The sequence below is a fragment of the Culex quinquefasciatus genome, chromosome 2, assembly GCF_015732765.1.
Source record: "Culex quinquefasciatus strain JHB chromosome 2, VPISU_Cqui_1.0_pri_paternal, whole genome shotgun sequence".
NCBI classification, from domain to species: Eukaryota; Metazoa; Arthropoda; class Insecta; order Diptera; family Culicidae; genus Culex; species Culex quinquefasciatus.
Window position 1 is genome coordinate 212,907,664 of NC_051862.1, and position 12,822 is coordinate 212,920,485.

Genomic DNA, 12,822 nt, shown 5'->3' on the forward strand with positions numbered 1-12,822 from the left:
TTTACAGCTTGTTGCAGAAAAATATTTTTTTTTGTTGATGATTCTAATAAATCAGTTATAAATATGATGACCATAACCCAAACATAAGAACCCCATCAAAAACCAAAAACACCATGTGGCTCCATTGAAAGAAAATTTCTTGAAAATTTTTTGCTCGAAATTCATAGATCAATTTATCAAGAGAACATTCAAACTCACAATTTTACTTCGATTACACTCACGTGAAAAAATCGTTTAACTTTGATAAAACTAAAACATAAATTTTGCTACGCAGTGTAATTTTCCGTAAATGAACTTTTCCGTGAGCTTTTCTTTTGCGTGCCGTGGCACGGTTGCTCAGTGGAAAGTTATGCTTCCGAATTGAGTTACACATTTGTTCCAGAGAGCAAAAGCGTATTCATACGTTTGGTCACTGAAGCTGCTGCCTCGGTGAGCTGCTCAACAGTTGGCATTGTTGGTGTGATGAACGTGAAGCCATGTTCTGAATGCACGTGGTTTGAATTTCAAACTAACACAGCTTGCGGTCATTTTGGCGAACAATTGCTCAAATTGCTGCTGCTGCTGCTGCTGCTCGAAGAATGACAGTTCTAATGAGCTTTCCGGAGTTTGCACCAAGTTGGTTTCCGCTCGTTTTGGCTAACAATGCCAGCTGTATACGCGCATTCTAAGCGAGTTAGATTTGAGTCTCAGCTATTCAGGTTTCTTCAATGTTGAAATATTATGAATTAATCAAAAGATACTCGAAATTAATTTAATTTTCGTTACTCTGGCACAATTTGATTTAATTTTGATGCTTAACTACCTGGGATCATTAAATTTTGTTTTAAGTTGATGTAGTTCGACTATTTCGATACGAACAATTTGCAGTGTTTCAAAGTCACCAGCGTTTGACTTTCAACCACACCATCCAATTGGGAAATTCCGTAAACGGCCTGCCGACTCGCAGGATCCGTTCAATTTTGCATGCGAACAACAGCGGGCTGCCCCGTCGCTCAGGTGAGGTTGTTTGTGCACTGGTTGCCACCCATCTCCCCTAGCATGGTTCACGTTTCTATGAAAAAGACAAAAGTTGTTATTTTGTCTTGCATCAACCGGAATTTCGTTCTTTTATGTCTTCAGAAGCACTCCTGAAAATTTGAGCCCATTTGATAAGGTCTAGGAGCTCCAGTTTTAATTTGAAATTTATATGGAATTTTGATTTATTTTCCATGGGAAACTATCTTTTTTTACATTGTATTAGGATTTTTTTTTATAAATCGATGAAATGACTTGATTCTTATAGTAGGAGATAGGTTTTGAACTGGGGAACAACTTTGTAGAACATACCAACATGCTAGGAAGTGACCCTTCAAAGATACAGATACTTTTAGATGGTGGCTTTTGAAGGGGCTTTACTGTGTGGGCCACCATCTAAAAGTATCTGTATCTTTAAAGGGTCACTTCCTAGCATGTTGGTATGTTCTACAAAGTTGTTCCCAGTTCAAAACCTATCTCCTACTATAAGAATCAAGTCATTTCATCGATTTATAAAAAAATCTAATACAATGTAAAAAAGATAGTTTCCCATGGAAAATAAATCAAAATTCCATATAAATTTCAAATTAAAACTGGAGCTCCTAGACCTTACCAAATGGGCTCAAATTTTCAGGAGTGCTTCTGGGGACATAAAAGAACGAAATTCCGGTTGATGCAAGACAAAATAACAACTTTTGTCTTTTTCATAGAAACGTGAACCACGCTAATCTCCCCACATCGACCGGAATTGGTTGAAGCTACAAGTGCTCTCGTGCACGTTAAAATAGCTTTGTACGCGCACTTGGCGCCCAATCAACGCATACCTATAAGCTGGGCAGGGCTTTGAACAGGGTGAACTGGAGGTTACCGATTGTACACAGTTAAATTTTAATTCAAGACTGAACCTAGTTTTCTAAAAAAGACCAGTATTATTTAAATACGTACGGAATACTATGGAATCATACTAACCGTGGTAGAGAAGTGTTCAAAGTTCCTCAAGAAGAACTTTTCATAAAATTTTGAAAGGTAAAATAAGTTTGTAAATAATAAATTTTATTTGTTTTCGAAACATATTCAAAAAAAATCTCCAAATTTATAGGCATTTTTAGTAGATCACATTTTATATAAAATTTAAAAGCTTTTGATTCGTGCTTCGAATTTAGTTAAAAATAAACGAATCGATAATTTTATGAACAATACTAGTTTTGCCTAATTTTAGGCAAAATTCTAACTTTATGGCAATTTGGTATATAAGGTTATACATTTGTTTTTTTTTTAATTAAAAACTAAACCAGCAACCTTAGTGATGATACATTTAAGGAAAAAAATAAATTTGAACACTATAAATCTGATTTCAACAAGAAAAACTATGACTGTTAAAGTCATCCCAGAATTCAAAGTAAGAGTTTTAAACGATTTTTTTTAAACACTATTGACACTATTTCCGGGACCGTGGTGTAGGGGTAAGCGTGGTTGCCTCTCACCCAGTCGGCCTGGGTTTGATCCCAGAAGGTCCCGGTGGCAAATTTTGAGACGAAATTTGTCTGATCACGCCTTCCGTCGGACAGGGAAGTTAATGTTGGTCCCGGTCTAACCTACACACTAAAAAAATCTTATTATTACATGTGACGGAATTTCAAATGTAACAGAAAAATACAAGATGTAAATGATAATATTATCTAAAATTATGATTGTTTTGTTGTAATGTCACTATTCCGCTTTCAAACCATCCAGCATCAGGCATCACATAAAAAAAAGTTTAATTCGATTTGATTTTACATCTTATTTGATGCACATAACTGGAGCGTGTTTTGAGATGTAATTTTCAATCGAAGCAAACTCAATTTTAAGTTGATTTGATTACATTCTCTTGACAGTGCAATTGTGACAGCCATCTTGGAAGCTTGTCAATTTTGGAACTGTGAATGTTGTTCGCAGTTCTTCGTCGAAAATTACCGAAATAACCTGCAAAAAACGTCATAAAATCCCATTTTCTCGACCAAATAAGTTAAGTTGAGTTTAATAAACCTTAAGCTGCAACTAGAATCAGTGCAATTGAAGAGAAACTTTGTTTTCCTTTATTGCCAGCTGTACGTGATAGATCTTTCGGGAGCGAAAGAGAAGCCAACGCTGGTTGCCGGTGCTACAAGACCAGTCCGGGGAATCTCCTTTCTCTCAGGACCAAGCCACTTTGCCAACATGTCCCACCGATCGAAGCGGAATAGCTAGTTTGGGCCTGGTCGGAGAGGAGCAGCTTGAGCAGTTGGCCACACCGATCCAGACACGCCAAAGAAACAACTTTTTCAACGATTCTTTTTGGGCTCCGATTAGGCTGCAGTTGCTGCGGGATTCTGGCCGACTCTGCTGTAGTCGGTTACTGGAAGTCAGGTGATGTCAGAAAACGGTTCGTTCCCGGCCGCGGATTCGGATTGAAGTGAATAACCATCGTGAAATATGTGCTGACAGCTCGTGCTCCTGTGGAATTTTACGGAAAATTCCGATCTAGTGAGATCCGCAATGAGTAAAAAGTGAGTTTGATTTTTAAAAGTGTTTTGCGGTACAATACTTGATGTTTTGTCAGTGAAAATAAATGCTTTCAAACATGTATTAAACACGATTTTTTTTCTAACCTATAAATCACGTTTCACCCAGCAGCAATCCATTAAAATTACATCAATTAGAAAATTACATCATCGTGTTTTCAATTAATGTAAAATTCAGTGTCAAGGTGAATCCTACAATGGATCATGTAATTCTCAAATCCGATGTAATTTTGTGTTAGTTTTGACGCTCCAGTTATGTGCATCAAAATGACAGAAAATTACACGATTATTTTTAAGTGTGTAGAGGTTAGGTCGTTAGCTCAGTCCAGGTGTAGGAGTCGTCTCCCTGGGTCCTGCCTCGGTGGAGTCGCTGGTAGGCAGTTGGACTCATAATCCAAAGGTCGTTAGTTCGAATCCCGGGGTAGATGGAAGCTTAGGTGTAAAAAGAGGTTTGCAATTGCCTCAACAATCAATCCTTCGGACACCTAGTTTCGAGTAGGAATCTCGCAATCGAGAACGCCAAGGCAATGCTGTAGAGCGAATAATTTGATTTTAATTTTTTTGAAAAAAAACGAGAAATGTACATGGACCTTTTGTGGCCTCTCCAGTACATGTTTTAAAAATAATAATCTTATGAGAAACCGCACCAGTTAGAAAATATTTATAAAAATAGTTGAAATCTTTTAAAGCCACCCTGGTTTACGGTACCAGAAAATGAAATTTTTGAAATAAATGTGATTTTTATGAAAAATTAGAGTTTTGGGAAAACAAATATTTTTGAAAATAATCCTATATCAAAAATTCAAAATTTAAAATGACCATTCTCAAATTATAAGCATTAAAAGAGAAAACTTCAGAAAAAAGTTCAACTCTGGAGTTTATTTTGAAAATGTCTAATAAACTAATTTTCCAGTTTTTGCTTTTTGGGTTTTTTTGAAACCGCCTTGAGTCAGGGATATTTAAAAACACCCAAAAAGCAAAAACTGAAAATTTATTAGACCAAGTTTAATGGATCTACTAAAAAAAGAAAAATAAAAAAATCAGATTTTTTTGCAATTTGGCTTGCATAGCTGTTGATTTATAGCTTTCTAAATTGTAAAATAAAAAAAAATAGATTTTCTATGTGTCATCAATTCGACTATTAACCTATAAATTTTCAACACGAAATTATTGTTTGTAAAATAATGAAACTCTTGTGAAATATCCAAATTGAAAAATCTTGAAGAATGCAGGCCTTCGGATTATAGAGCGTGGACTGTACTTGAACAAAACATTTTTCGAATAAAATCACATGGCTATGATTGAAAAAGGTTCACTATAAAAAACGCTTTCAAATTTGATTTTACGTATAAAAATGATTTTTTATTATTTGTTTGACAATATTGAGCAATAAACGATTGTTTTATTACATCTGGGAATGGTGGCAGATGTTGTGTCAAAAATACAAAAATGTGTACTGCTAGTTTACATCTGGATCTGTTGAAATTTTCATCAGTTCATGAGAAATTTATCTTTTTTAACACAAAATTTAGGTGAAATCTCGTTTAAAAAGGTAATGTTAAACCATACAAATTTTCATTCTTACAAAATTAGATTTTTTTTGCTGTTTAAATAAAGTACATTAAAAAAGAAACCCCTTTTTTGCGCCAAAACCCCATAATAACGCTCTCCTGATTTACGCCAATTAGAGCTTTATTTGGGGGGAGCGTTATCTCGGGGTTTGAGCGCAATTCGGGGGGCGCAACACGGGGAGGCGCAATCGGGGGGAGCGTAATTGGGGGATTTAGTGTACTAGATTTTACACATTACGTACATTCTAATCTCTTATTTCGATTTTTGTTTGGAATTCAACTTTGGCTGACCTTTGGGATTTTTAAGATGCGTCACCAATGCCAAATAAAACCAGAACTCACTACGTTTTCTAGCTTTTAGATACCAGTCGATTTTAGGCCAAGTTGAGTTAGGAACGCCATTTTGGGCAACTTTCAATTCTTCACTTTTTGACCTTCACAGATCCTTTTTGACCTTCACAGATCCCCGATGTTTGATTTCAATCCAGAGTCAACACGCTTCTTTCTCCCTTGTAGATTCAGAATTGTGTTGTTGTATGAACACTCCGTGCTCAAACTCAACCCATTTCATCGATTATTGCTAAATATTATTCTTGCTATGGTTTACACAAATTTTAATCAGTAAAAGGTTAATGTTCATGACTTCTAAGGAAAAAAGATACATTATCAAATATAAAAAAAGCATAAAATACGTAGTTCTACGATGCCTTTTGAGGCAATGCCATCCAGAAAATATATGGACGTAACTTTGAACCTTAACAACCGAAAATTGCCAAATCACTCCAGGGGAAGATTTTCACGACTCAGCAGCTTCCAGCCCGTGACTGTTATTTCTAATACAGCTACGCGTATGTGTGAACATCCTCGCTGTATGTGTGCCTACGTCGCAAACACGTTGTCATCACTGGGTGGCAGCTAGTTTGTATCAAACATGCACATAATAGATTAACATTTGGCTCGTTCAATTAGTAGGCAACTGACTGGAGCTATCATCAGCCTTCGAGTTTTAAAATGACTTTGGCGAGGGAGGAAGGTTGAGCGGGTGGTTTCTCACCGCAAAACTTGACTAGCTGTGTGATGCACGGCCCCCAGCACACCTTGTTTGTGTTGTGTGATCCTGATGATTGCACAATATGGCGTTCGATGCTCCAACACCACCTCTCTACCACAGAACCGCACCGAGGGGCCCAACACAGCTGATGTGGTTTCGGGCTAGGCAACTTTCAAGCTCTGTGTTCTCTATTCATGGCTGCGAGCACTGCTTTGGGTAATTGGATTTCCATCGAAAGGGATTGTTCGTTTTGGAACTTTTACACAACAATGGGGTTATAATTTTCGAAATATTTAAATTTCAATGTTATGAAATGTGATATATTTAATTAAAGCGATACAATGATTTTGGAACTAAACATTTCTCCACCATCTTGCAAAAATTTAGCACTTTTCAAATGCTACTCTCCCGTTCATACTGGGTCACTCACGCATCCAAAAACGGAGTACCAGCGTCCCACACGTGAAATCCACTTTATCTATTTCGCAGGTTTTACGTGGCAGTTTGGGGGATTGCGAGTGGAAGGGATTGTTGCTCAAATATTTATCACTGGAAATCAATAAATTTTCATTATTTTGTGCTGCCAACGCCGACGCTGTTGTTTGGGTGGTGTTTTGCATGCATTGTAATAAATGTTTGAAACTGTGGACAAAGAGAGATTCAATGTTCACAATGTGAACTATATGTAATAAATGTTTGAAACTGTGGACAAAGAGAGATTCAATGTTCACAATGTGAACTATATAAAAGAATTTTTAAGCATCTCTGAAATTTTAAAAAATATGACAGCTGAGCAATTCTCTACGAAATCGGTCTTTTTTCTTCAATTTTAATTTTTGTATTTTTTAATCCGGCTGAAACTTTTTTGGTGCCTTCGGTATGCCCAAAGAAGCCATTTTGCATCATTAGTTTGTCCATATAATTTTCCATACAAATTCGGCAGCTGTCCATACAAAAATGATGTATGAAAATTCAAAAATCTGTATCTTTTGAAGGAATTTTTGATCGATTTGGTGTCTTCGGCAAAGTTGTAGGTATGGATACGGACTACACTGGAAAAAATAATACACGGTAAAAAATTTGGTGATTTTTTATTTAACTTTTATCACTAAAACTTGATTTACAAAAAACACTATTTTTAATTTTTTTATTTTTGATATGTTTTAGAAGACATAAAATGCCAACTTTTCAGAAATTTCAGGTTGTGCAAAATCACTGACCGAGTTATGAATTTTTTAATCAATACTGATTTTTCAAAAATCGAAATTTTGGTCGTAAAATTTTTCAACTTCATTTTCGATGTAAAATCAAATTTGCAATCAAAAGTACTTTACTAAAATTTTGATAAAGTGCACCGTTTTCAAGTTATAGCCATATTTAAGTGACTTTTTGAAAATAGTCGCAGTTTTTCATTTTTAAATTAGTGCACATGTTTGCCCAGTTTTGAAAAAATATTTTGAAAAGCTGAGAAAATTCTCTATATTTTGCTTATTCGGACTATGTTGATACGACCTTTAGTTGCTGAGATATTGCAATGCAAAGGTTTAAAAACAGGAAAATTGATGTTTTCTAAGTTTCACCCAAACAACCCACCATTTTCTATCGTCAATATCTCAGCAACTAATGGTCCGATTTTCAATGTTAATATATGAAACAATTGTGAAATTTTCCGATCTTTTCGAAAAAAATATTTTTGGAATTTTCAAATCAAGACAAACATTTTAAAAGGGCGTAATATTGAATGTTTGGCCTTTGTGAAATGTTAGTCTTGATTTGAAAATTCCAAAAATATTTTTTTCGAAGAGATCGGAAAATTTCACAAAAGTTTCATATATTAACATTGAAAATCGGACCATTAGTTGCTGAGATATTGACGATAGAAAATGGTGGGTTGTTTGGGTGAAACTTAGAAAACATCAATTTTCCTGTTTTTAAACCTTGCATTGCAATATCTCAGCAACTAAAGGTCGTATCAACAAAGTCCAAATAAGCAAAATATAGAGAATTTTCTCAGCTTTTCAAAAATATTTTTCAAAACTGGGCAAACATGTGCACTAATTTAAAAATGAAAACTGCGACTATTTTCAAAAAGTCACTTAAATATGGCTATAACTTGAAAACGGTGCACTTTATCAAAATTTCAGTAAAGTACTTTTGATTGCAAATTTGATTTTACATCGAAAATGAAGTTGAAAATTTTACGACCAAAATTTCGATTTTTGAAAAATCAGTATTGATTAAAAATGCATAACTCGGTCAGTGATTTTTGCACAACCTGAAATTTCTGAAAAGTTGGCATTTTATGCCTTCTAAAACATATCAAAAATAAAAAAATTAAAATAGTGTTTTTTTGTAAATCAAGTTTTAGTGATAAAAGTTAAATAAAAAATCACCAAATTTTTACCGTGTATTATTTTTCCAGTGTAGTCCGTATCCATACCTACAACTTTGCCGAAGACACCAAATCGATCAAAAATTCCTTCAAATGATACAGATTTTTGAATTTTCATACATCATTTTTGTATGGACAGCTGCCGAATTTGTATGGAAAATTATATGGACAAACTAATGATGCAAAATGGCTTCTTTGGGCATACCGAAGGCACCAAAAAAGTTTCAGTCGGATTAAAAAATACAAAAAAAATCGAATGACCGAAATCCTAGAGAACTGCTCAGCTGTTATAGTACTTTCTACACACTGTTTTGTTAAACAAATTAAACCCTAGTCGATTTATTTTCTTCAATTGTCTTCCTCCATCAGCCAGAGTTAGAGAAATTTGGTAAAAATCAAGAAGAAAAACATGAATTAATTTCCATTACTCTTCCCTCATTGTTAAGAATCTGTGATATTTGCTCTTAGATCATGTTAGGTAATCAAACAAGTACTCTTTGTCCATTACACACAAAGAACGTCCCGTTTGTTGAGCAAGCTATCTATCCTACTGACGTTTCGTCTGAGCTATCGATTTTCATTTGTCAAATCCATCCAATACTGCAAGGTTAGTCCATGGCATACAAGGAACCATGATTCTGGACAAAGCATTTTTGTTTTGTGCCAGATAAGAACACTGTCATCGGTCCTCTGCCCCCGTCTGAAAGCTCCAAACAATATCGTGTTTCCTCCAAATCCGCAAAGGTTTTCGACGCAGTTGGAAATATTTCGACATCGTAGCACTGCGGGTTCCTACTTCAAATCAGACATTGCAACGAGGACACACACGACAAAGCTTTCAACTCGCATGTACTCACTTCTGGTTTGTGTTGTTCTGCAGCGCGGTGTGGCCCCGATGACCTTCCCGCTAGAATTTCTACCGGATTCGTCTACGAGTTTGTTCGTCCCCTCGAAACTCAACAGAACAACAACAACCGCCACATCAACAGCAAACGCGAAACAGCAACAGCAGCCGCCTTGTTATCTTAGACAACCGACGAGGACAGCCCCTGGATGTGGTGTGTGGTGTTTTGGAAATACGCTCAATTCGGTTTGTGAAACGACCGACAGGACAGGTGGATTGAGTGAGGTGAACGAGGTCTCTATTTGCGTACTTTGCCACACAACATTTGCTGCCGTAGATTCGATTTGGGCGGCGAAGGCTTCAGCCGACGACGACGACGTATTGAACGACGTGGGAACCGAAAGCGATGCAGATGCTGGATAGGGTAGAGGGAGGTAAAGTGGGTTAAGAAGTCAAAAAACAATTGGGAACTGTATTTCTAAAACTGTTTTTGAATAGGTTCTTAAAACATGTGAAAGACAGTACACAGAAAAAAAAATCATGGTAATATTACATCTGGGAAGGGGTACATCTTTTATGTCAGAAAAAAGGTGTAATTTTACCTCTGGAAATGTGTAATTTTACCACTTTTCTGGTGTAATGTCACTTTTTCAGTCTAAATTGAGGTAAAATTACATCATAACAGAGGTAATATTCAACCTTCCAAAATTAAAGCTTCCAAATTTACATTATTTTTTTCTGTGTAGCTTATAAGTCCTTAAAAAACGCTAGATTTATTGGATAAAAAACAACAACATTCGATTATCTCTCCATGCTTGTTAACATTGCTTGAATCCAGCCGCCTCTTAGCATTGTAGCTTGGGTGGCACGCTGACGAGTGTACATCAAATGCAAATTATGTTTTATGTTTTATGTTTTATGTTTTATGTTTTATGTTTTATGTTTTATGTTTTATGTTTTATGTTTTATGTTTTATGTTTTATGTTTTATGTTTTATGTTTTATGTTTTATGTTTTATGTTTTATGTTTTATGTTTTATGTTTTATGTTTTATGTTTTATGTTTTATGTTTTATGTTTTATGTTTTATGTTTTATGTTTTATGTTTTATGTTTTATGTTTTATGTTTTATGTTTTATGTTTTATGTTTTATGTTTTATGTTTTATGTTTTATGTTTTATGTTTTATGTTTTATGTTTTATGTTTTATGTTTTATGTTTTATGTTTTATGTTTTATGTTTTATGTTTTATGTTTTATGTTTTATGTTTTATGTTTTATGTTTTATGTTTTATGTTTTATGTTTTATGTTTTATGTTTTATGTTTTATGTTTTATGTTTTATGTTTTATGTTTTATGTTTTATGTTTTATGTTTTATGTTTTATGTTTTATGTTTTATGTTTTATGTTTTATGTTTTATGTTTTTTGTTTTATGTTTTATGTTTTATGTTTTATGTTTTATGTTTTATGTTTTATGTTTTATGTTTTATGTTTTATGTTTTATGTTTTATGTTTTATGTTTTATGTTTTATGTTTTATGTTTTATGTTTTATGTTTTATGTTTTATGTTTTATGTTTTATGTTTTATGTTTTATGTTTTATGTTTTATGTTTTATGTTTTATGTTTTATGTTTTATGTTTTATGTTTTATGTTTTATGTTTTATGTTTTATGTTTTATGTTTTATGTTTTATGTTTTATGTTTTATGTTTTATGTTTTATGTTTTATGTTTTATGTTTTATGTTTTATGTTTTATGTTTTATGTTTTATGTTTTATGTTTTATGTTTTATGTTTTATGTTTTATGTTTTATGTTTTATGTTTTATGTTTTATGTTTTATGTTTTATGTTTTATGTTTTATGTTTTATGTTTTATGTTTTATGTTTTATGTTTTATGTTTTATGTTTTATGTTTTATGTTTTATGTTTTATGTTTTATGTTTTATGTTTTATGTTTTATGTTTTATGTTTTATGTTTTATGTTTTATGTTTTATGTTTTATGTTTTATGTTTTATGTTTTATGTTTTATGTTTTATGTTTTATGTTTTATGTTTTATGTTTTATGTTTTATGTTTTATGTTTTATGTTTTATGTTTTATGTTATATGTTTTTAGATTAATATATGTTTTTAATGTTGAAATTAAGATTCCTGACCCAACCCATCCTCAATCTACCCTTGAAATCTACATCTCGCTTGGTTCTATTTCGGTTCGAGCATCACTTCACAACATCAAAAACTAGCATCAGCTGGCATGCGAAGACGCCGTGTCACCTCGAGTGTGGATCGTTCATGAATAATGCCCGGGTATGTACCTCTAACCTAAAAGTACGGAAAACTTTTCCTTTTTTTGTTGTTTCGTTAATTTTCTCTACACGAGCCCAAACAAGAGCTGTCAGCTGGAAGGCTGGTTAGTTTATCACCGATTGGAACCTCGGAAATGTGGGCCACGACGATGTGTGTACGATAGCGCTGTACACATCCGTTACCGAGAGAATGGAGACACGGTGTACCACTTCAAATGACCTTTGTGCGCTGGAAGCTGGAAGCATATTTTGGAGTTGCTCTTCATCCTGCTCGGTTTGGTTTGCAAAGTTAGGGTGGTGTTTCGTATCCGACTAGGACTCAGACTTCAATAGCAAGTCCGGATTAACCGACTTCAACTCCACAGCTCTGGTAGAGATTGTAGAACCACCCTAGTGCCACCAATTCTTCGTCGGAAAAGTGCAGTGGCGCAGATCTCGATAAGAACCTCCAACCCATTGTGTGTGTGACCTCCTCGGTGTAGTATTTCGTTTCGCGAGTTGAGGAGTTATGCTGCCAAGATGGTTTCGCCGAAGAAGGCTCTACTACCTGGCCGTGCATTCGTAGAAAGAAGGACTCTGTCTGGAGAGCTCCCTCTCGAGCGACCGCCTGTTTTGGAAATTGCTGCAAGAACCAGAAGAAAAGGCGCCACTCTTCTCGATTTGAACTCGGGAGTCTCGTCGTCGTCGCCGCCGAGTGGAATTAGATTTGCAAATTGGAGCAAGGTGCATTGCATTTTAAAATGACATTATGGCGTAGGAAATATACGCAGTTGTAGCGCGGTAGAAGCTGAAGGGGGAAGTTTTTGGGTTAGCAGTTGATTCGCTGGAAGTGATGTGCAGGTGGATGATGCTGTTCTCGTGCTTGTTTTGAGGAGATTTGGATGCTTTCGGTATAAGTACCATGGGAAGTGATGGAATTGAAAACGAACGAGTTTTTTTAGGGGTACGCTATTGAGCGTCTGTTGGTAATGATGTACGTGGGAAGAATGAGCAGATCAGTCTAGAGAAATTTCTATGTATGCACCGTTGTTGAAGCTTAGTTAATCAGATTTGGTAATTGTGGGCAATAAATATAGTCTTATTGATGCAAATACAAAAAATATATT

The 12,822-nt window shown here is 34.7% G+C and overlaps 1 protein-coding gene across 1 annotated transcript in view; it reads right to left on the reverse strand.

Moving 5' to 3' along the window:
• Positions 1-9,775: 9,775 nt before the first annotated feature.
• The window catches only part of LOC119766492, a 33,376-nt gene continuing 30,329 nt past the window's right edge, over positions 9,776-12,822 (reverse strand). The window contains exon 3 of the mRNA XM_038251074.1: positions 9,776-9,830. Coding sequence (XP_038107002.1) covers positions 9,776-9,830 — 55 coding nt within the window. The remainder of the gene's footprint in view (positions 9,831-12,822) is intronic.